The 24,361-nt window shown below is 38.3% G+C and overlaps 1 protein-coding gene across 1 annotated transcript in view; it reads left to right on the top strand.

The window, feature by feature from the left end:
* Positions 1 to 4,065: 4,065 nt before the first annotated feature.
* Lifr (leukemia inhibitory factor receptor alpha) overlaps positions 4,066 to 24,361 on the top strand; it is a 47,828-nt gene continuing 27,532 nt past the window's right edge. The window contains exons 1-7 of the mRNA XM_013514986.1: positions 4,066 to 4,208; positions 4,734 to 4,894; positions 6,462 to 6,576; positions 9,799 to 9,938; positions 15,637 to 15,800; positions 20,075 to 20,249; positions 21,978 to 22,232. Coding sequence (XP_013370440.1) covers positions 4,756 to 4,894; positions 6,462 to 6,576; positions 9,799 to 9,938; positions 15,637 to 15,800; positions 20,075 to 20,249; positions 21,978 to 22,232 — 988 coding nt within the window. The 5' untranslated portion in view covers positions 4,066 to 4,208; positions 4,734 to 4,755. The remainder of the gene's footprint in view (positions 4,209 to 4,733; positions 4,895 to 6,461; positions 6,577 to 9,798; positions 9,939 to 15,636; positions 15,801 to 20,074; positions 20,250 to 21,977; positions 22,233 to 24,361) is intronic.

The raw sequence follows: 24,361 nt of genomic DNA, 5'->3' as shown, positions 1-24,361 counted from the left end.
TGGGCCAGACATTGTATAGTCTCTGCAGAGAGATGTGATGAAAGTGCTGTGGGAATAGGGGCATCCATCCTGGACTCTCAGAGGAGACTCTGAGTTCTCCTACCTAGGAAGGAGTTACAGCTGGCCTGAGGAGGGTACAGAAAAGGATGTAGAGGGAATTAACCAGAGGGACAGGGGGCCAGGAGTCATGGAGGGGTCCCACATCTCAGGGAAAGCCATTTTCATGTGACCTTTGTCCAGAGTTCAAGCTCCAGTTTCATGGATCATTCTCTCTCTGCCCTTCTCTGTTTTCTACATTTTGGAAAAATGTGTCCTCCAGCCTCCGAGGATAGGTGCCTGAGAAACATGCTATATATTATCATACATGTATTTGTAAAGTTAGTATAGAATTTTAAGCATAAAAGTAATTATTATATTTGAGAAGACCCTTCCTTGAGCTTTCAGCACTAAGAAATCTGATGTACCCACAGCTTCCTAAAGAATATTGAACCCAGCACCTTGGGCACCTAAGAACCTACTGTGGGGGTAGCATTGTCCTGGGCGGGTGTTAGGGTGAGGGAATGAAGGTTTGCCCGTCAGCGAGTCACGGAATGAACTGTTCCCTGATGATCTTAGCCCTGGGGTTTTGTATATGACCTCCCCTCACCAGAAGTTTTGTGGAGCTTTTTCTCTACAGTTTTTTTTTTTTTTTTTTCTGTTTTCTTTTTAAAAATATTCCCAGTGGTTTATCTATCCCTGCAAGCTTTCTTCTTCCTAAAAACTAAGTACATCTACTACAGTCTAGTCCTAGCTTTCCTTCCAAGATGGGATACCCCAGTATAGTCAAGTTGATGTTTTTGATGGGTGTTTTTCTCACTGTTCTTCAGTTCCATATACTTCTCCTTAATCACACAGTAAAGTCAAGCCATTGGCCAAGTTTGTGTTCCAGAAGAACCTTCTTCCAAGGGAGCAAATGACTGGAGAGCTTAAGGTCTTGGGGGAGAGAAGTAGGTTGAGGGAAATGTTGCTGGTCAAAGTTTTTGAGGAATTTTTTTTGCCTTTGCTATAGGAAACAAGAAAGATAGGGCAAGTAAGACAGGTGAGCAGTGTGGGTGCTGTTTACCTTATGTGACTGCCTGGGATTGGGTAACTCCCAGCACTGCTGTTACAGGATTCTCTCTTTGAGGATCCTTTTGTGAACTAAGGATAAGGGTATTGTTTCATTGTGGTGGTGCAAGATAAGATTCTGGAGATAAAAGATGCCCTAGGTAATGGTAGTTCCCTCACCCCGACTGTGCAGATGTGCCCATCCCCCCTCAAGGTACAGCACTCTTCAGGGTGGGTTCGTGCCAGCAGGATGTGAGGACACAACACACTGCTGTCACATTTGCTTCTCCCTCTCTACCCAGTTGTCCCCTCTACACTCAAAAAAGCAGAGACAAACCAAACAAAATATATTGAGATGAAAATTTCTGGCTTCAGCTTTACTTTTTCAATTGTTTTTTCTAATTAGCCTCAGCAGAGAGCTCTAAACCCTCGTGTTCTTATAGGTAAGGGGAAGCAAGTCAAAGTATAGCATGTGTGCTCCGTGTCAGGGTGGTCTGAGTTCACGGTGATGTTGTTCCGAACTCTTTTTCCTGGGGCCAGGCTCGGACTCTGACTGGACTTGAGTGCGCTAAGATTGAAGTCATTATGTATGTAAAGAAACCTAGACAGATTTTCTTTTTTCCATCTCATTATTTTATAAATTGATTCTACACAATCACTCTTCTTAGAAGAGTTCATTGACAGTTTTGAATCTTTTAAAATAATTACTTAGTATAGGAAACTGGTGGTTCTTGGACAGGGTGCGGTCTGAACGTGTATTTTGATGGCTTTTTAGAATGCTTTAGACATATCAGTTGCTGACATTTACAAATTTGAGTATTAGAAAAGTCTCAGAATTTTAGCTTCTTTTGAAAAATCACAATTTGACAGAATGAGACTAGCTAGCAGCTGCCACCTTGAGACTGTAGGGGACTTCAGTGTGCACCTGCCTGGATGGCTCAGTATTCCTTTTGCCCCACCAGGGATTAGCATTGGCACACAGTTGCTCTGTTGAAAGACAGCTATCTACATTTTGAAAGTTATCTGCTGAAACTGTGTACAAATTTGCTCCTATGGGGCATTGGTTGGAAAAAAATTCTAAATAAAGTCTGACGCTGTTTCTGTTAGCAGAGAGCAGTTTTCCAAGCATTCTTTTTTCCCCTAAAATACATTGGAAAGTTCTGTTCATGTATTGTGCAGACCCTCAAGTGAGTCCATCTAAAAGTTTGTTTTGGTAGGGTAGCCAGATATAAGCATAATATGATATAGCCCAAATTACTTGATCAAAATTTTCTGAGTACATGTTATAACCAAAGGGAGTCTTCTTTATTATCCTGTCTGTGGGAGTTGAACAGGCGTTGGTGACACTGTGGTTCCCGGTATACCTGAACACCCCTCTGAGGGCGCACTGACCTCTGGTAGTCCTTGCAAGGTGGCTTTTGCTGCAGCTAGGTATGTGCTGGCTTGCTACCACCTGCATGCTTGTTTTTGCCAACAGCAGTGGAACATTACAGCTGAACTTGGGAAGTTCCTATGTGGATCTTGAATAGCATTTGCCCTATGTGCAGTGATGGAAGCTCAAGCGGAAAGGGATTAAGTGATTTACCCTCAGTCATGCTGCTAATTAGTAATGGAGCCAAGATTAAAGTCTCAGTCTGACAGCATCTGGTCCTGAGATCCTCCTCAGCTGCCTCACTCCTGCCCCCTCTTGCCACTTCTTCCAGGCATTCCAGTAGTGCGAGAGTTTCCTAGGCTAACTGTAAGCCAATAGTGAGGGGTGGTCGCATTTCAAGGTAATGGTTAGCCACTTAGTGAGGGTAGTTTGTGATTACTTTGGTCAGGGTTTGACTTTTGGCGTCATGATTTTCCCCTTTAATTAGTTATTCTGTATACTGTGTGATTCTGTAACTTTAGTAACTGATACTTTAAGACACTCCATGAATGCATTTTCATTCTAATAAGTAAGCTTGGTGATAGCAGCCTTGACTAGGAGGTTGTTTATTCACCCAGAAAGTAACACATTTGAAATGTGTGCTTCTGCTTTGTCTGTGTCTTGGTTATAATAGAGCTATTTGGACTTCCTTTACTGGGGTTTTCACAGTGTTTAACAATAGGCAAGAGAAGAATGATCCTTTTGCTTTCACTAAGAAGTTTATTTTAAAAGTTCTTTCCTGAGATTCCAATTACCGAGACAGTAGATCTCACTTCCTTTTTTAAGTCTGTTTCTCATTTGTCTTCTCACATTTGATATTTTTGTTTACTTTGAAAGATTGTTCAATATTTTATTTATTTTAAAATTTAATATCAGTCAATATAGTTAACTTTTAAGAGCTATTTTTATTCCTTTTTCATTGCGTATTGTTGTTTTTATATTGAACTGTATTTGGTCTGAGGATACAATTAGAGGTTTTTGCCTTTTTGTTTTCTTTTTTCTTTAAGTTTTCCTATTTGCTACATTATTCCTGTTTCTTCCAGGAGGGATTTTTATTTCCTTTTTGGTAATCCTTTTTATCCTGAGTTTCTCTTCAACATTTTAGGCTTTGCTTGTATGTTTTGTGATCCTTGGTTTTCTATGTCAGTATAAAATAAAGCAAAAGGAAGTTGAATAAGAAGTGAGTGCATTAGAAGAACTTGGCAGCTGTCAGATGTCACTCTAGGAAGGCTTTCCTCTGGGGAATCCCCAGATATCCGATAGGGAAAGCTCCCATGTCTGTGCTGGTTTTCCTTAGGCAGTTTTTTTCTTTAAATTCTGTAGGGAATGGAGAACAGAAACACATCAAAGTTGATGTCTGTACATAGATCTTTGACTCTTTTAGTTTCACCCTGGTATCTCACTGCTCTCTTCTTCCTGCACCCAGGGAGGATTTAAATGGCACCACCCATCTACCATCACTGTTTGGCCCATACATAGTGGCCCTTGTTGCTTCCTTTTTTGTCCTCGTACCTCACACAGTACACACGATAGCATGTAACTCCAACCATGTACTGGCACTCTTCCAGGTACTTCACATGTGTGCAGTCACTTGATCCTCATCGTAAACTTGAGAGGAAAACACCGTTGCCATCCTCACTTTGCACATGAGAAAGCTGAGGCACAGAGCGGTAAATGCCACGGCATGTGTTGGAGTCACACAATAAGTGATGTAGGTGAAATCCAAATAATTAATATTAAAAAGATCAGTTCACATATTATTTTAAAACATCGAAACTTTAATTGTATATGAACTGTGTTTTTCTGTGTTTCTCTGTATTTGAGCAGAGTTGACAAGTATGTGCTCAGTCATAATATTAACTTGAAGTCCATCGTGTGACAATTAACATGATGGTGGCTCTCACAGCAACAGCTATGCCCAGTTGTTGATGTCACCTAAATTTGAGTCTCCTCAGTCTTTTTTTTTTTTTTTTTTTTGAGGCAGGGTCTCACTTTGCAGTTCAGGCTGGCCTTAAGCTCACTTGGTAGCCCAGGCTTGTCTCAAACTCACAAGAATCTTCCTGCCTCAGCCTCCTGAGTGCTGGGATTACAGACATGAACCATGCCTGGCTTCCTCAGTCGTAAATGTTCAGTGTATTTTCACATCTGCCAGCACATTTTCAGTGTTTCTGTATGCAGTGTGAGATGTGTCCTTTGATGAGTTTGAGCATCATGTGAAATCCCTCTTCTGACCTAGGACTGACTGCATTGCCTAGAAGATGAATGTTTTCTTATGTTGGAGACAGCCATCCTGGATGGTAGGCAGGAAGAGAATGAGGCTGCCTGCAAATTTCCAGTGGCTCTTAGCAACATTTATTCTTCTGTGTCTACTCAGTCAAGTAAACAGCCAGAGAAAGGGTAAGTACATAAGTCTTACAGAACACCAGCAATTTTGCTTCCATTTTGCCTGTAGAAAAGAAGTCTTCTCTATCCCTCCATAGTTTTAGTGGTTAAAATCCATTTCTCTCCAGTCTCTTTTGGTTTAGTTTCTTTTGAAAAGACCTTTAAAGATAGATCAAAATATTCTTCTATCATTAAAAAATTAAGGTATAATTTACATGATACAATATTCTTCTAGGATACAAGTTTGTGAGTTTTGACAGTATACACAGTCACAGCCACCAATACCACCAAGATAGGGCACAGGCCCATCCACCAGAAAATTCTCCACATGCCTCTGGTGTCTGCTCCCCGCCCCCCAATCCCTATAGTCGGCACTGTTCCGTTTTCTCTAATTTTACTTTTTTAGAATGTAACATAATTGAAATCTTAATATACTTTATAATGCTGTTATTATATATTAAAATATATCATCCTTTAAATTTAATAAGAATGTTACCTGGCTAATAGACATTGCCTAGCATATTTCTATGAAGACCATTATTATTCTGCTACCCTGTTGTTTTATTTTTATACTATATCTATAGTTAAACACATCTCTTTTCCCCCAGGTCATTGAATAAATAACTTTATTATTAGGATTACTGCTGATTTGTAATGTGAGCACTTACATGGTTCTGTTTTCTTGCTTGTATAAATAGCTTTATAATTTATTGCTACAGTGAGTATCATGCCAACTATGTATGAAAATAATAAGAAAGAAACTTTTGATAGACATTTGTAGAGTTTGAGAATACTCTTTTTACCCTGCAGTTTCTGCGTCCTTTCCCTCCCCCCTTCTCTCCTTTTCTTTCTGCTTTCCCTCTTCATTGTCCTTTCTTTTCATTTTCCTTACAGGGTGACTTTCTTCACTTTATAGTGCTCACGTATTCCATAATAAAATGTTATTGTATAGACATAAGAACTATTAGGAGTATAATTTTCTGAGTTACCTGTTGCTCTTCAGTTGTTTCGGAACCCCCTCATGTTTTTCAGAGACTCATGTGAATTCATTATTGCTTAAATTTTACTTGCTTCTCAAAAGTTCAGACGTTGGTTTTGGTATTCCTGTAGAGGGCGGCAGTCTGGCAGAGCAGCCATGGCTGGGTATACTTGCTAGCTTTACTGGTGGACAAGGGAACCACATAGTGTTCACTGAGGTTTTACTTACTTTTTTTTTCCTTTGCAACTGAGGCTCTTGGAGACTCATGGTGTGCTAGAACTCCCCCTACCTCTGAATCTGCACATTCAGGTTCTTCCTCAATTCTCTTAGTTACCTGCAAGGAGGATTCTTTTGACCAGTCTGATCTCAGAGTAGTCTTGTAGTTGGCCCACATTCATTTTTTACTATTTAGCTTTTTCAAACAAACAAAGCTACAGAAAGAAATATAAGAGCAGTACTTTCCCATGACAGCAGGGTCACCTCTTCCTAGAGGACGTGAGCCTCTGCAGTCGCTGTGTTTGTGCTTACAACCGAAAACATTTAACCAGCACTGAGTATGTTCTGTGTTGTGTGTGTGTTCGTGTGTTGTCTTTCTTTCTCCAGGGACACCTCGTGATTTGAAGTGCACAACGGACAATTTACAGATATGGGACTGTTCCTGGAAAGCACCCCTAGGAACAGGCCATGGCACCATTTATCAAGTTTGCATTGACGACAGGTAATAGAAATGTTGAATTTATTTATACCTATAGACTAGAAGTTATCTTTCTTCTTAGAATATAACAATTTTATTACAGAAATTTTTAAATGAAAGTTTAATTCTGAACTATTATCAATCAAAGTAGAAACAAATCCTTATCATAGCCAAAAGTTTGTTTCTTTCATTATACGTGAAGATTGTGGAGCATACCTGCAGTTATGATCTTCTGTGGCAGTTTCACTGGTCTCTCCCAAACCACTGTCTATAGCAGGTTTAGATATCGGATAGAAAATGTCAGTAACAATGGCTCAGCACATAGGCATTGACTCTCATGGAAAATCTATGGTAAGCAGTTCGGGGCTGGTGTATTTGTTACGGCTTTGTGGTCACAGAGACCCAGGGCCTCTTTGTCACACTACTTGGTCTCTTTACCCTGTGATCTCATTTTTGAGTCGATGATGCTTGAGAAGCAACTATCATGTCTTCACTGCAGGAAGAAAGCAAGAAAAAGAGTGTCTCGGTTACCTTTCTCATTGCTGTGAGAAAATATCCAACATCCAGAGTTAAAGGAGGAAAGCTTTATTTAGTTCACAGTTCCTAGAGATTGCAGTTCATAGTCAGCTGGCTTCAAGGCAGCGTGGCATGGCAGAAGGACAACCCAGAGGAGAAACAATTCCTGATGAGCAGAAGGCAGCAAAATATTGAAGGAGCCAAGCAGCAAGTGGCAAGCAGGAACCCTTTTCCTGTCCCCTATCTCCTATCCAGACTTCCCACTCTTAGGGAGGGTGCATTCTTACCCAGGCTAGGGCAGCATTAATCCTAGCATCACACATTGAATCAGTCCCATCATCACATCCTTGATTCCAGCAGCACACACCCTGGACCCAACCACCTCTAAAAAAAGCCCACCCATGACTGCTTGAGGCTTTGGGAGGACATCTAGATGCAAGCCATAACAAAGAGGGATGATTTTCTTTGAGGAAACCTTAAAAAGTCCCACAGAACACCACTGTTACATCTCATTGGCCAGAGGCCAGTCAGATGGCTGAACCTAGTTATAGAAGTGGGAAATAAGTTCTTCTCTCAGTGGGTTGGTGATATTACAGAAATGGATTGGTCCATGATGTGAAGAAGATAGACACTGCGAGGCCATGGCAAGGGCAAGCCTTTTCATATCACTTTATCCTCTACAGTAATCTTGGAGTGTGCTGGAAGCTCTTGTGCTTAGAGCGGCTTTTGGCCATCTGCACACCTCAACAATGTCCATTGCTCTCCCTAATCTCAATGGGATCCTGGGATGCTTAGCAGCACCGGAGGAGTCCTCGTGTGCTCATGTGCTTCCCTCAGTTACAGTTTCCTAATGAGTAGTTCTGATGTAAGTCAGTGTCAGTGTTTATTTACATACAATTAGATTTTTCCCATTTAGTGTGTATTTATTGAAAATCCCTCCAAGCCTTGGAATAATTTGTCATAATGGGCCAGGTTATGTTGCAGAAATAGCCTTAAAATATTAATTCACTATATCTTGCTCATGAGAAGAAAGTTTATTTCTTACTATGTTCTGTGTCTGTCAGGTGTTAGCTGAGATTTCTATCCGGGGTTTCTTTCTAAAGGCCCCACGGATTACAATTTTGGTATCAGGGGAAAGACAAGGCACACAGCGTGCATTGGCTTTTAGACGACCCTTCCTGAACTGATAGATGAGAATTTTTTACTCAGATTTCTCTGGTTAGGTAAAGCCAGTGACCATGCCTTGCTTCAGAGGGGCAGAGGAGAGTCCTACTGTGAGTCCAGAGGGAAAGATCCTAAAAAGTTTGACAGATAGTATGAATGCTAGCTTCAGGCCACACTAAGTGGGTTAGTTCTGTTCTCATGGGTTTGCAGTGAATAGTAGCAACCCTATGGGTTACATGCAGTTGAAAGTTTTTTGCAAAATGTAAGGAAGGGGAACCAAGGAGTGTGGAGGTCTAGAGGGACCATTGGAAGAGGTACGACGTGAGGAGACATGCTCAGTTCTCCACAAAAAAAGAACTAAAGGACAGTCCACCCTAAATGAGTATTAGGTGCAGTGGCTTAAACAGATGAAATGATGTCATTTGGAGAATTTGGCTAGTTTGGGATTGTGGTGCCTAAAAAATCTTACCACATGAGGTTAAGGAGGAGGTAGGCAGAGGTCAGATCCCTAGCTGAAGTGGGTGCTGAGGAAAGTCCACTGCATAAAAAAGATGCTACCTTTGCATTAATTAAAATTTCCATGAGAAGTTAGATATGTTAGAATAACAATAAAAAAAACATAATTGTGCTCCCAGGAGATACAAAGGACTGCAGAACCAGGGACATCTAAGAGATATTCAGTAGGAAACGGGAAGCCTTTTGAAAACAAAACATAGAAAAAAATTTTGTTAAAGCCAGGGCAGAAGAGTGAGCAGGTTGTATGCATGTTTGACAGGCCGACTACCGCCACTTTCATTCTTTTCACTGGCTGCCAGTGAGATCCAGCTAATCTGAGAGTCTAGGTAATGGCCTAGTCTGTAGCTTGGTGCTGAGGAATTGGATTGGGTGGGAGGCAAGGCCAGGCAGGTAATGTGGAGGGGGGCTTTGCAAGGCGTGCTAAAACCCCAAATTTCTTGAAGGGATTGTTTATGCTTATTTACTGTGTTTTTTGCTACAACTTGCTGTTATGGTTTGTGTCTGGATGTCCCCTCAAAGCCTCGTGCAGTCGTGGGGCAGCCTTCTAGAGTTTTTGATTGATCCTTGCTCCTATGCTGGGATTATGGGTGTGAGAGCTACACCAGCCTTGGGGTGGGTAGTTTGCATACAATGTAAGGAGGGAAAGAGGCTGCTTGCTGCCTCCTCCCTTTTTGCTTTTGTTGTTTTGCTATCTTCCGCTGCCCTGAACTGTTGCCCTCTGCCGTGTGCTGCTCTGCTTGGAGCCAGCCGAAAATGGGCTAAAACCTCCACAAATTGGGCATTGGGTATTTTGTCTCAGCAGCGAGGGAAAAGTAACAAGACACTAGCATATTTTTCCTAATGCCACACTGATAAAATTACTGTTAACCTTTGTTTTTTTTTCAGTTTAAAATGCAGTACAACCCTGCATGTTTTTGTATACAAAAAGAGTATAAGGTATTTTCCATGTACTTTGTGTTGATCAAGTTTTTATGAAAATAGCACTACTGATATTTATGAAATTAAAATTATATTTTATTTCTAATTAAAATTGTATTTCTTTTATCGCAGGTCCCATTCTTGTCATCAGTTAGAGAAAGCAAATATTAAAATCCCAGCTCTTTCACCTGGTGATCATGAAATAACAATAAATTCTCTACATGATTTTGAAAGTTCTATAAGTACATTCATACTGAATGAAAAAAATGTTTGTAAGTATTTGAAAAGAAAACAGATTTTAAAATAGAACACTGTTAGCATTGTGATACTTTATAGTTGAGAGAAACCTGTGTTTGCATTTCACTTCTTGTGCTGGTACTTCTCATTCACCCACTACCTTGCTGTGCATTAGAGAGCGTGGCCAGGATCCAGAAGAAAGCAAGCTTGTCATCTAGCCAATCGCAATAGACACCTCAGAGTTCAAGGACTTCTCCTCGGTTCCATGCTCTTTCCTTGGCTCCCTTTACCTCTTTGGTTCCTATTTCACAGATGCCCTTTGCTCTGGGATGTACTCTGTGACGAGACTCGTGATCCCACTCCTTTCTTTGCATACCCTTAGGTATGCAGTGCTCCTTCCTGGCATTGCTTTCAGTTAAATTAATAATCCACTGTGTAGTTAGGTATTTACCTTGTATCTCCTCCACCGCAAAATAGGTCCCATGAGAGCAGGGACTTTGTTATCTACGCAGAGCACCTAGCGCAGTGTTGTGCAGATAGCATGTATTTATTGATTGAATGAATATTTAGGAGATAGACTACAAGCAGATTGCAAGCACAAAACAAACTCACATTGACAGAAATTTTGCTGTGCAGTGAGACTTTAAAAGCCTGAGTGGTTTTGACTGCTAGTAGTGGGCAGTGGGTTTGTCAGCTGCTGACAGCCCTGTTGGTATGGCAGCACAGTAATATATAATGAATCTTATAAGATTGGCTGACTCTGAATCTAGGGAACACAAATATAATTAGTGATTTGCCCAATTTAATGCAATAGGTGAATACTTGGAATGATCTGCATCAGAGATAGCACAGATTTTTAAATATATATATTGTCCTTCCTTTCTTAGCCTAAAGTGTTGCCTATGTAAAGTGCTGCTTAGGACTGTCTTTCAGGATAATACATATGGCCGTGTTTGTTATTTTTTTTTAATATTTCTGAAGTTCATGTGAGAAATTTTATAAAGATTAACCATCCCCCCAGTACTCATACTGTTAAGCCTTAAGTAGATTTTCTATGCATGTACACGTAAAAATAATACAAAAGTATATTACTTTATAGCTTGCTTAACATAAAATGTGTAATAGATGGATTTTCAAGTTCTCTTAGTATATAAACCTATGCTATGTTTAATGGCAGGACAGTATTCTATCAAGTAGAGCATAATTAAAGAGCTCTATTATTAGCTATTTGTTTTTATTGCCAACTTATCAGCATTATAATCAATGTTTTAATGAACGTCTTTTGCACTTACATATTTGTGAACTTGGCTGATTCACTTGTTAAATTCTTAGAATTGGGAATACTGGATTAAAGACAGTCCCCCCCTTTAAAGACTTTTATATCCATTCTCCAAACTGTTGGTCAAAATCTTTGTACTTCTTTGCATTCCCACAGACATCATGTTGATGAGCTTCTTTTTACATATCATTACAAGGACTGGGTCATATCCATATCTTTAATTTTTGCCATTTAAATTGAATGGCTCCCACATTAGATTAATGTTGCTTTTTCATTTGTTATAATTGTTAAAGAATGTATCAGTTGTGTTCTTTTTGAACTACCAATTCATATCTTTCTTGAGTTTTCTGTTATTCATCATTTTCTTCATTCACAAGAGCTTTTCCTATATTATTTTTATTATCATATTTGCTGCAGATATCTTTCTGAGTTTGTTTTTTAAAACATGGTGTTTTTCATGGTACATGTTTTCATTGTAATATAATAGGATATCTAGCTGTTTTTCTTTGTGAGTTTTTGGTTTGCTATCATTTTGATTTAAATGTCTCTTCCATCTGGAATTATTTTGTAGTAAAGTATGAGGAATCTAAATTTTATTCTAAGCTTTTAGAATACCCATGAGTGTGTAAGAGAGTCAGCTTGTGATATCTGATTGTTTCAATAGCTATGCAGTGTTCTCAACTAGGAAGCTGCTTGCCAGTGACAATGTTAGAAAGTTAGAAAAGAAAATCAAGACAGATGCAGTCGAGTCATAATTCATTTTTATAATAGTCGTGTGACTTACCAGTAACATTTTAAATAATAGGGGTACCAGAGGCGATTACACAAATGGTATTGGGATAAGAAAATATAAAAGCAGATTAGGTGAATGTAAGATAGGGAAGTTGTACATGTCTTGATCTTTTTGGACTTATATAACAAAATATGTTAGATTGAGTAATGAGTAAGTAATAGAAATTTATACCATATAGATCTGGAGACTGGAAAGTCCAAGAACAAGGCATTGGCAGATTTGGTGTGTGGTGATGGCCTCTTGCTCATAGATAGTACCTTTAGGTGGCAGAGGGGTAAGAAAAAGCTTCCTCGGTCCTCTTTTATAAGGGCACAAATCCTACTTGGGAGGGCAGAGCCCTCCTGACCCAGTCAACTCCCAGAGTTTGTACTTTGTAATACCATCACCTTGGTGGGTAAGTTTCAGCATAGGAGCTTGAGGTGGGTGCATGAGGGGACACAAACATTCAGATCATAACAGTACACCAGCAAATCTCTGACCACCTATTGAATGCAGCAGAAACTCTGAAATGGTATAAACTCAGCTGCTTGCTTCTCATTTGTTACACTTCTCTTTCTTCACATCTGTGCATCAGATGATATGGGCTCATGGATAACTTGTTACTAAGTGAAAGTATGAGAAATGAAGTGTTCTCCAGGTCTGAAGACAGTTTCAAAAGTATACTGATAAAGCAAAAAGGTCTTACACACACACACACACACACACACAAACTTTATACTTAAGGGAAAGCACACGCATATTCAAAAAGTCTTTGTGATATTTTGTCGTCTCAGTTTCTTAAAATAACCTTAAAATTCAGATCATTCTGTGGCAGGATAAATCATGTGAATCAAAAGAAAAAAAACAAAAGACAAAAGCTAGAAAGACTCACATCTCCTGATGTTCTAAAGAAGAAAGAGCATGTAGCTTATGAGTAAGCTGTCCTCGCTTTTGAAAAAAAAAAGCAAGATTTTCATTAAATTCCTTCCTGTCTAAAAAGTTTTGAGTTTCTAGAAAGCAAGTTAAAATTGTCCTCAGATGTCTGTTTTAGCCCAGAGGAAAAACAGATGACAGTTCATGGGAACTTAGGGGAAACTTCCATGTCTGCTATAAAGAAAAAGTTTCTTTTGAAAGGATTTTAAAAATCCTTTCATTTGTCAACATGAGTATTACTGTCTTTTCCTTAAACTATTGAACATGACCCTTCTTTTCTACTAAAATGTGAGAATGTAAATTATGTGGATTGGGGGGCGGCATTTTAGTGGATTAGTGTATCAGTTCGGTATTCCCAGGTTTCATGTTTAGGTTAGTGCACTGTGACATCTTGAATCATTTGGAGGAGCAATCACACTGTTGGAAGCCTCCTGCTCCTCTCTGGTTACACTGGCACCTGAACACTCCCTCTCCTGGCACTAACTCAGCTGCTTGCTTCTCATTTGTTACACTTTTCTTTTTTCATAAGCAACTTCTCACTTAAGACTTCTGTGAAGCATCCTCTCCTACCCATGTGTAGCTGTACTTGGACCCAGTTGTATAGTTTAGATTGAAATCTACATGTTCTAGGTCCTGTACAGCCCTAAGCAGTTTATGCAAATCCAGGGTAGAATATTGCACTTGAAAAATTTTAGTAAAATTATTTGTAAGAGTTCAGTTTCAAGTTCCCACACTGCAACTGATTAATTTATAGTGGTTTCTTCTGTTGTCCTTAATGTTCAGCACTGCAGCGACCCTGCCCTGGCACACTCCTATAGTTTGTCATGGCTTTAACTGGCCCTTGAACTTCATACGGATTAACTAGAAGTGAGGCAAGAAGGGGTGAGTCTCTGTATGTCTCTTTCTTTTACTTTACTGTCCTCTGAGCAGAAAACATGCAGGAGAATCCAAGTTTCTCTGTCCCTTATAGCTGAGAGCCTGTGTTTCATAGAACAGGCACACTCATCTTGTTTTCCACTCATCCGAAATTTTCAGTGATTTACTAGTCCTTAGCGGATAGGAAGATCAGGACATTCTCGAGGATACATTCCTCTTTCTCTGACCTCATTTTAGTGTACTGGTTTTTCTGTATAAGCCTAAACTTTTGAGCGTGGTTTTTCTCTGCTTTTTTTGTTAATTCACCTTCTGAGTTTACAACCCTCTCAAACTTCTTTTGCAAATTCCTGGTGGTACAATGCTATCATCCCTGTAGGTGGTCTTTTCTTGGTCCTCCTCCATCATCTTTGTTATACAGTAAGTCCCCAACTTAGGAACAAGTTCCATTTCCCAAAAATTGTTTTTAAGTCAGATTCATTGGGAAACTGACAAAGGGAGTGAATTAATATATTATACCTGGGAAAGTTTGCACCTCAAATGTTGGTCAGTCGGAGACTTAATGTCTTTGGCCCAAATGACAGTCTGTTCCTTTCTAGCTCAGTGACCTTAGACTTTTCTCTGGTTCCTTTCTGTTCCTTGATCATTCCTGCTCTAGATCTTGCTCTGTGTGTGTGTGTGTGTGTGTGTGTGTGTGTGTGTGTGTGTGTTCCTTGAAGGTGTAATTGTGTGTTGACAGCTTTGTCTGTATATTCACATTCTTTTCTTCAGCTACATGCAGCAAGTTCCTCTGAGTCTGCAGCCCTGGTTCTGCTCCTGACGGTTCTACACAGATATCTTCAGGACACTGCACTCTGTGCCTTTACTTTCTGAATGCCTCCTCAGCGCCACCAGTCTTCTGTATCTTCACACTAGCTCCTCATTCCTTCTTCCTTTCCTGCTGCTTTCTGAGCTTAGAGAGGTCATGATTATTTCTCATGGGGTAAATTCTTCCTTTGTCTGATTTAATCATTTCTTTGAAGTGTACAACATACTTTTTTCTGTATTTGATATCATACTCCGTAGTAGTAGTAGTAGTAGTAGTAGTAGTAGTAGTAGTGGTAGTGGTAGTGGTAGTGGTAGTGGTAGTGGTAGTGGTAGTGGTAGTAGTAGTAGTAGTAGTAGTAGTAGTAGTATTATTCTACACAGGATTTCTCCAGCAGTCCTTAACTGATAACCTGAGCTCCTGCCTCACTCCTCTTCAGGCTGTGTGGCCAACCATTACTAAACTAGCCCTTCTGAAGTTTTTCTTTTATACTGTACTTCCACATGGTAATATCTTGGCCTCCTAACACAGTGTCTTAGTATTACTTTTGCTTCTCTTTAATTATGTCTGTCACCAGACATAGCACATAAAATTCCTCAAGTGAGTAGCATCCCCTAGCATGAGGGGCCAGACCTGGGAGATGAGTGAGAAGGCTCTTAGAAAACACACAGAAACCTTTCCCCAAGTGAGCTTTCCATGCGTCATCATTTTCTTAGGTTTGACTTACTGCCTTATGAAGGGTTGTTTTGTTGCCTAATTGTAGGTCCAGACCAGGTGACTGTAGAGTTTTGCAGGAACTAGTTACTTTTTGTATTAGAAAATGTATTATAAATTTCAAGCAGCCAGCCAATGATTTCTTTCTAGTTTGCCTAATTAATCATTGGGAGCTACCCATACAAATAAAAATATATTTGTTCTTTCCTTTTTAGTAACAAGTTTGAGAGTTTGATATGAATTCTTGATTATTTTTGATCATGAAGAAGTAGTTTTAAAATAGTTGATAATGAGAGTATAGTATGAAATATCATTACTTATGTTGCTAAATTTTCTCTTTTGTTTCCTTTTCTTAAGCCTTAATTCCAGAAAGTCCAGAGATCTTGAATTTGTCTGCTGATTTCTCAACTTCTACATTACACCTAATGTGGAATGACAAGGGTTCTATTTTTCCTCAACACTCAAATGTCATCTGGGAAATCAAAGTTCTACGTAAAGATAGTATGGAGCTCATAGAATTAGTAAGTTTCATTGAAAGTAGATTTTTTTTTCCTATGACATTACAGAAGCTGAGTAATTTTAAACATCATTTTTAGGGTGGTATCGATGAATATGATTATTAAGGAAGTAGATAAAAGTATCTTCCAGGGTTTATTAAAAACCATATTCTGTGATTCAGAAATCACGTGTCACCATTAAAGGGAGTTTAAGAAATTACAGAGCAGCGTAGATTCTGTCACTTAAACACAAGAAATATTACCTTTATGTGCTCCTTCGAAGCCTTTATTATGCATCTGTTTACTTAAACAAATTGAAAGTGTACTGTTAGTCTATTTTTTGTCTTTGTCCAACATTGTACATAAGAATAAATGTTTTAAAACATATCTAGCCATAATTAGCAGATTTCCTACTACAAAATAAGTGCATCATAATCTGCCACAAATGCTTGAGAAATCAGTAAGCCTCAATTTCTCAGAATCTAAAATATGTTCTTATGTTTAGAACATGCTTTCATTTTTTAAATCCTGCTTATGAATAATTTTCTTATGCTCTGTGTTTAATTTTCTTTTAAGCTAAGAAGTAATGAGTAATAGTTATGAAAAGTTTGATGGGTACTACATGTGTGCTAGAATAAAGGGGGAACTTTTTCAAGTGTGAATGAAATAAAAGTTAAATGAAAGGAGATATTACTCTAAAACCAAATAACTAATTGCTACAAGATACATACCAAGTTGGTAGTTATAAGATCGCAATTTCCTGATTTGGGGGAGAGATCTTCGTGTGAGGAAAAAAATAGCAACAGCCAAAAAAAAAAAAAAGAAGAAGAAGAAAAATTGCTCCAGGTCCACAGTGAAAAATGTGACATTTTTATTTATAGTGTTAATATTGTTATATAAGTCAGAATTGCTACTGCAAAATAGTAGCGTCAAATTTGCCACAAAATAAAATTTATCATTTTGGAATAGCTTAAAAACCAAGGCTCTTGGTCATTGCTATTACATTTAAGGCACTTAACAGAACAATGAGAACTCGGTCTACTCCCCCAGCCCTCTCACATTTGCAGTCTCCCTCTTTCCCAGAACCTCTCCAGCTGTCCCCACCTTCCCAATTTCCTATGTTCTTCTAACATAGTTCAGTTATAATTTATGGTAAAACAGTACTTGTTGCAGTATGGTTATATAAACACTATTCACAACTTTATCTTTTTCATGGAACTTCATGTATTGTTTCTTTTTAAAATTTTCTCTGCTTGATCAATTCATTCCTAAAGGGCCAGGGACTTAGCTCACTGGTGCAGTGCCTGCCTGGCAAGTGTGATATCCTGAGTTCGATTCCCGGTACCAAAAAACCACAAACAAACAAAAAACTCCACCAATTCATTAAATTCTTTCCAGGTTGTATAAATCTTCTTGAAATTTTCAAATATGCTGTGTATTTTGTTAGTTTATCTTTGTGCATAAGTGCTTATGAGGACTTCTGACTGGTTTCCTAGCCGTTCTCATGTAAGGGCTCACTAGACACGAATAGTACGTAGCAGACAGCATGATAATAGCCACAGCAGCTGATGGTCAGAGGAGTCACAGGGATCCCAGCAGTCTCAGCTTCTACAAGCAGACCTGTGCTGGAAGGAATTAGTATGTGTGCCTACCTGTAACCCACTCAAGACAGACTGTGGTGGTGTTCAGCTCATTCACTGGGAAGTTAATAATACAAGGGACTCCATCAACATCTGAGGTATTCCTTATGCCCTTTTCTTATGATGGATCTTTTCCTAAATCTCCTAATAGATTGACATCATATATTACTATATTCTTATTCCTTAGTTTTGGTGGAAGCCTATATTCTCATAGCCTTTTGTTATTTAAGATACATTCTCCTGTCTGTAATACCTAGCTTGCAGATGTGATTCATTTGACAAAAAAATCAAGCACCTATCAACTGCTATTTTTGTGAAGATGCAGAATAATTAGAATATACATAATTACCATTGGAAGTGTAAGATGCTACCAGATGAAAACATTCAGACATGGCATTTCTGAAAATACCTTTATTCTGTATTAATATGTGATTTCTAGTTTAACTAGGTATTTAATGATAGGTTGGAAGGTTTTATTATGATTTTAAAAGCATTGTTCATTATTTCTTCTTGTGGCTGGCTGTATCTTCACTCTTGCACTGGAAGCTCACTAGGTCCCTTTCAGTCTGGTATGTCAGCTTAGGAACTTTTTTCTTTCATTTCTTCCTAGTTTCTCCTTTTTTCTTAGAACTTTTGTTCTGCAGGAGGTAGATCTTCCAGACTGGTCTTCTCATCATCTTACCTTTCCTGTTTTCTGTCTTCTTTTGCTTTGATTTTGAGAAACTTTTCCTAAACTTTATCATGCAGTCCTATTATTAAGTTTCTGTTAATATACTTTTCATTTGTAAGAAATAACTTCAAAACAGAATCTCTGTTCTTTTTTAAGTACATCCTGTTCCTGTCTCGTGAATGGACTATCTTTTCTTAAGTCTGAGGGTACCCGTGATTTAATTGCTTTTCTTTCTTTACACCGTATTTCTTCAAGTTATGTTTTCTATTTATTTTGGCTTTTGGCTTTTATGTTAGGTTGCTTTCTATACTTTTGGTCATCTTGGTTGCTACTTATATTTAAATGAGAGGCTCTTAAATCTTACAGGAACTTTGGTTTGCTTTAAGGGGACTTGTTGACTGGGACTTCATTGCTGGATAACTGTGCTGTCTAGTGGCCAACTTCTGATTTTATTTAGGTAATTATCTTAGTCTGTTCCTATTCCCCCAAATATATGCATGCTGAATATGATTACCAGTGTCATAAGAGCTAAAGAGGGAAAGAAGGTCCAGATTAGCAGGCTCTATTTTTGGTGTGGTGTACCCTATTTCCAGTTCCTCCTGAGATCCTTAAGTCCAGAAGGACTCTACTTAACTGTCCCAGAACACGGTCTCTATTCTGCCAAGGTGAGCAGGGGATCTAATGTGTCTTCAGACAATCTTCAAGCCATCCTCCCACTTTGAGCCCCACTTCACCCAGCATTTCCAGGGTGATGCAGCCATTCCCCAGGCTCTCTGGTGCTTCTATGATACAAACCAAGTGGTTTCCTGCTTTCCAAATGGAGATGTAAGATTCTCCCTTCTTAGGACTTCTAAGTCAATTGCTATTATCCATTTACTTTCCAGCTTCTGAAATTTTAGTGGTGTTGCTGCATGTCTTGTTTTTTGTCCTTGTGCTTCTATGCCTTTAAAAAAATCTATTTACTCAGAGTAAGACAGAAAAATATACATTTCTTTAATATATTGTCTTTTAATGGAAACTCGCAAGGTATCTTGTAGTAGATCTTCAAAATTTGATTGCAGTCTTACCCATTTCTCACAATTGAGATTAATATCCTATACCACTGTAAGTTGCATGTAAATTGTTAAGAAATAAGATATTTTCTTTTAAAAGAAAATATAAAATATAGAGTGCCTGTATTAAATTTATTATATAGGTAGTAATGAGATCAATCTGAAATAATTTATTTTGTTGAAATGCTGCCCCTATTTATTTGTTTGTTTGTTTGTTTGTTTGTTTTTCTCTGGTACCGGGAACCGAACTCACGACCTTGTGCTTGCCAGGCAGGCGCTTTTGCCGCTGAGCTAAATCCCCAGCACCCAAAACTTTTTTTTTCTTTTTTTTGTTTGTTTAGGTTTTTCTTGTTTGTTTTTCTTCCGGTACCAGGAATCGAACTCACGACCTTGTGCTTGCCAGGCAGGCGCTTTGCCACTGAGCTAAATCCCCAGCCCCAAATATTTATTTCAAGAATCATCCTGGGTAAATTAACATTTTTAAATTTTTATTTATTTTTATTTTTTATTTTTTGGTTTTTCTCCGGTACCGGGAACCAAACTCACGACCTTGCGCTTGCCAGGCAGTCGCTTTTGCCGCTGAGCTAAATCCCCAGCCCCCTCTTCGACTTTAGAGATACAAACCCATTAACTATTTTCCCTCCATGAAAACATGAAGATCTTTTAGGTAGTATCATTTTAATGAATATCAATATCCTAGATGGTAATGCAGTAGGGCTTTCCATTTAAGAAGTGAACATAGTTGTGTAATGATTGTTACTCTAACTTTTCTGATGTGCCTTATAAAAAAACCGAGATAGTTTTACAAAAGAATAGACCATTTACTTATTTATTTGTGCTTACTTGGTGATATGGTCCTTTGTGGTTTTATGATCTTAAGAGAAAACGGAGCATATCACTATTTGGAAATATAACTTTATTTTGCCTTTTTTTTAGGTGACTTTCAACACCACTCTGAATGGCAGAGATACAGTCCATCACTGGAGTTGGGCCTCAGACATGCCCTTGGAGTGTGCCATTCATCACGTGAGAATTAGGTGCTATATTGACTCTCTTCATTTCTCTGGTCACAAAGAGTGGAGTAACTGGAGCCCAGTGAAGAACATTTCTTGTAAGCTGTATTTAAAGAATTTTTGTTTCAAATGAACTGGAGAGCTGAAAAGTGTTTAGTGTACACTCTGTTCTCTGAAATCTCAGGAGCTATATGACGACCACATGGGGGCTTCCAACTCTGCCATCCCAGGAGCTTTAGATTAAAGAAGTCTGAGATGGACTTCAGGAGTCTGTACTTTCAAAGACTTCCTGAGTAGCTGATAAACATCCCGATATGAAAATCATTACAATAGGCACTGAAGAGTAATATAAAAATGCGATGTTGGAAATGAGATCAAATTGATATACTTTAAGAAAATAGTTCCCAACTTCTGGGCCACAGCAGGCAGCACTTAAAGGCGTATAGTTATTGTAGAGAATATGGAAGTCTCTAAACATACCCAAAAAAATCATCTGTCCACTAAACAAAACTTATATCCAAGAAGAATGCTGTCAGTGTAGAGGAGGGTTAAGAAGAACATTGCCAATAGAATGTCCTAAAAAACACTGGCAGTTGGTCTAGTGACAGCGTGCAGAAATGATCAGAGCAAGCGAGAGCTGGAAGCAAGTAGGTAAATAAGAATCTGTGTCTATTGAGCAAAAGTCAGTGAAAATGTAAGCTAGGATACTTGGGTTTAGAAATGAAAAGGGAGGAAAGATGTGAAAACACCATTGGCAAGAGAGAAATAGAGCCAAAGGTGCCTGTTATTGTGGGCAGCTGAATGGTTAGTGACACTAACAAAGGTATGAACAAGTTGTATGGGAAAGAAAACATTTGTTTTTGATCATTGGGCTTTAGGCACTGAAGAGTTTAGATAGCATAGCCACACAGGCACTTGGAAATGTAAGTTTGGCGTCCAGGTGTGAGCAGGTACAACTGAATAGGCCTAGTTGAGATGAGTGGTATATGTGATGTGAGATTTTTAAATCCTGAAGGTTAACATGAGTTTGGAAGGGGAGTGTAGACCGAGGGCACATTCCTTAGGAGCATGTATATCTCCTAAGGAATAGGAGAGAGGGAAGGCCAGTAGTCAGAGGACTAACAGCCCAGGAAAGTCTAGTGTTGTGGAACCCAAAAAGAAGTGAGTTCTGAGGAGGAAAGCTTTAAACAGCATCCTAAGTACAGTAGAAAGCAAAGGAATGGTGACCAAGAAGGGACCACTGGATTGAGCGTAGTAGAATGGTATGGGTAGAAGCCAGACTGCAATGAAGAGGTGGGTGGGAGGTGCAAAGAACAGAGGTCATGAAATATCCTATTTAGTATGTGTAATAGTGGGGGGCTGGTGGCGTATGGATCAAATCTGCAGGGTTGAGGGTTTTTTGTTTTTTTGGTTTTTGAGACAGGGTCTCAGTGAATTGCCCAGGTCAGACTCAAACTTGCAGTCTTCTCACCACAGCCTCTCTTGGTGTGCATTTGTCTTCATGTATTTAAACCCACTGAATTTGAACCTTAGACTTACGAAGCATTACCCTGTAACTGTAGGCCCTTTTCCTCCCAGCATTACCCTTTTCAGTGAATAAATTATACACAGTTTTATTTTATTTCTTATATGTACCTTGCTTCTTTGGGACGTGAGGAATATACCTCATATTTCGGCCCCTGTTGTCTCAAAACACCAAACAGTATGTTTTGTATATGCTGGATTATTTTATAGGTCATCTTGGGGAAAAAAGGGCTTATTACAGCGAATATTTTTTGTAGAACACTTCTAAAATATTTATTTATAATTCTTTTTGTTCTTTCTAGGGACTCCTGATTCTCAGACCAAGGTTTTTCCTCAAGACAACGTAGTACTTGTAGGCTCAGATATAACATTTTGTTGTATAAGTCAAGAAAAAGTGTTATTGGCACAGATTGGCAGTAAAAATTGTCCCCTTATCCATCTTGATGGAGAAAATGTTGCCATCAAAATCCATAATATTTCTGTTTCTGAAAATAGTGGAACAAATGTGATTTTCACAACAGAAGATTACATATATGGAACAGTTATTTTTGCAGGATGTAAGTATATAATTCTAACAAGAGAGTTGCTGTTAACCTGATTTGATCTCTTTGATACCTTGGTTCTTTGCTTGCAGAATTTTTCTTTCTTATTTCTTTGCTCTTTAGTATAAATGATACACAAAGAACCTAGACTTCTTGCATGTGTTCAAATGAATCCTCAGCTTCTTTTCTACCTAGTAAATAAGATCAGAAACAGGTAACTGCTAATGTTTAAATTCTTAGTTAACAACTTTAATTCAGAGATCATTGGTGTATAGTATTTCTTAATCCTATATTGTTTAGGAGTTGTTTCATATAAATCAGTTTCCAACCTAAAGTATACCTGTTTTAAATATTTAAATTGTAATGATTTTAAATGGAATCTTTCAGTAGTATAATATGTCTTCTCTGACTTTCAACTAAAATATTTGAGGAGAACAGGAAGACTGGAGGACAAGAAAAGAAGTCATACTCTGTCACTGTGCTTTGTACATAACATATGCTGCGTTATTCAGGGACACATTTATTAAATGCTCACCTTTGCAGTCTAAATATTTCGAAAACCTTCGGTAGTGGGCTGCCCTTCCTGTGGCTTGTGCTGAGTGTCCACAGATAAGTATGTTTAGCGTTCTTAGCTTTGCTGTAGTTTTTCTGCCTCTCTCTGTTGGCTTTGCATCTCACACTGATTCCTTCTTGGCTATATTCTTTATAAAAGGTTGAGTTTGTTCTGAAGGTCTCATGAGTAAAGTGTGTGAAATACATTGAGTGAATTTTGCGATATTTCTTTAGATTGCTTATTGATCTTTTGTTTACTCTTTGATGATTCTTGTGATGAGTCACATTGAGATGCTGATGTAGTTCCATGGACCATCCAGGACTAGATGCACTTCTCAGCTTGATGGCTATAATGTTACTCTCTTTTGTAGGAGATAATTTACAAAGTTCCATACAAAAGATCATGGCATTTAGGATGAGAACCATTGGTACACATAGTGAAGTTACTTGATAAATAATGCTAAAAAATGAGCTATCCACTTAAAAGCATGAAAGTTAAAGTTAAAATTTTAACTTTAAAGTTAAAATTTTAAAGCTGAGACTATGTACTGCTTCCATTTCTATTATTTCTTTATTTTTTTTGTTTTTCCGGTGCCGGGAATCGAACTCAGGACCTTGCGCTTGCCGGGCAGGCACTATGCCACTGAGCTAAATCCCCAGCCCCACATTTCTATTATTTCTAATTTGTTATTATAGTACTAAATTAACCTTTTAAATTCGTAATTTAAACTTCATTTATTACACTTGGAGGCTGAACTCTATTTTTGGTGTTTGTCAACTTAGAACAGCAGTCACATTTCCCTACAGAGGAAGCTCTTTAGAAACTTACAAGAGCAGGTTTTGGAGTGAATTAGGGATAATTATTCAGTTATTTATTTTCTTTATGAATATTATTTTAATCCATAATTTATTGAAAAGAATTTTAGAAGCAGCATATGATTTTTCATTTAAACATACATACATTATATAAACCTGTGGAATTTTTATTGGAGTTAAATCTGTAACCAATTTAGGAGAATTTTTATTACAAACTTGAGGCTTTCAAACCATGAACATGGTATGTCCTTCCAATTATTGACTTGTCTTTCTGATATGAGGTCTTGTATATCTCTGGTAAATTTATTCCTAGGTGTAGATGTTTTCTGTTGCTATTAAAATGTTATTTTAATTGGCATTTTCTATTTGTTTATAAGCATTTAGTTGATTTATGTGGTTCATTTGAAAAATATGGTGAATATGTAAACATAAAAATTAAAGACACATTGCCATTAATCCCCCTCCCTTCAAGCACACTTATCCCATCATTCTTGCCACTTTTTGAGGCAGTTGTGGAAATCATCTTTCATGAGTGTCTTTAGTTATGCTGTCATGGCTGCCTTATTGTCTAGAATAAATTTGAAATGTTTACCTTCCATGGTCATTTTGACTTTGAGGAAGAGCCAGAAGTCATATGGTGACAGATCCACTGACTGAGACAGATGAAGAAACACCATAATGGGGGCTGGGGATTTAGCTCAGTGGCACAGCGCCTGCCTGGCAAGCACAAGGTTATGAGTTTGATTCCTGGTACCAGAAAAGAACCAAAAAAAAAA

Source organism: Chinchilla lanigera, unplaced genomic scaffold, assembly GCF_000276665.1.
Source record: "Chinchilla lanigera isolate Chin_1 unplaced genomic scaffold, ChiLan1.0 scaffold00025, whole genome shotgun sequence".
Lineage (NCBI taxonomy): Eukaryota > Metazoa > Chordata > Mammalia > Rodentia > Chinchillidae > Chinchilla > Chinchilla lanigera.
Note: the sequence above shows the minus strand (reverse complement) of the source record. Positions and strands in the feature narration are given on the sequence as shown.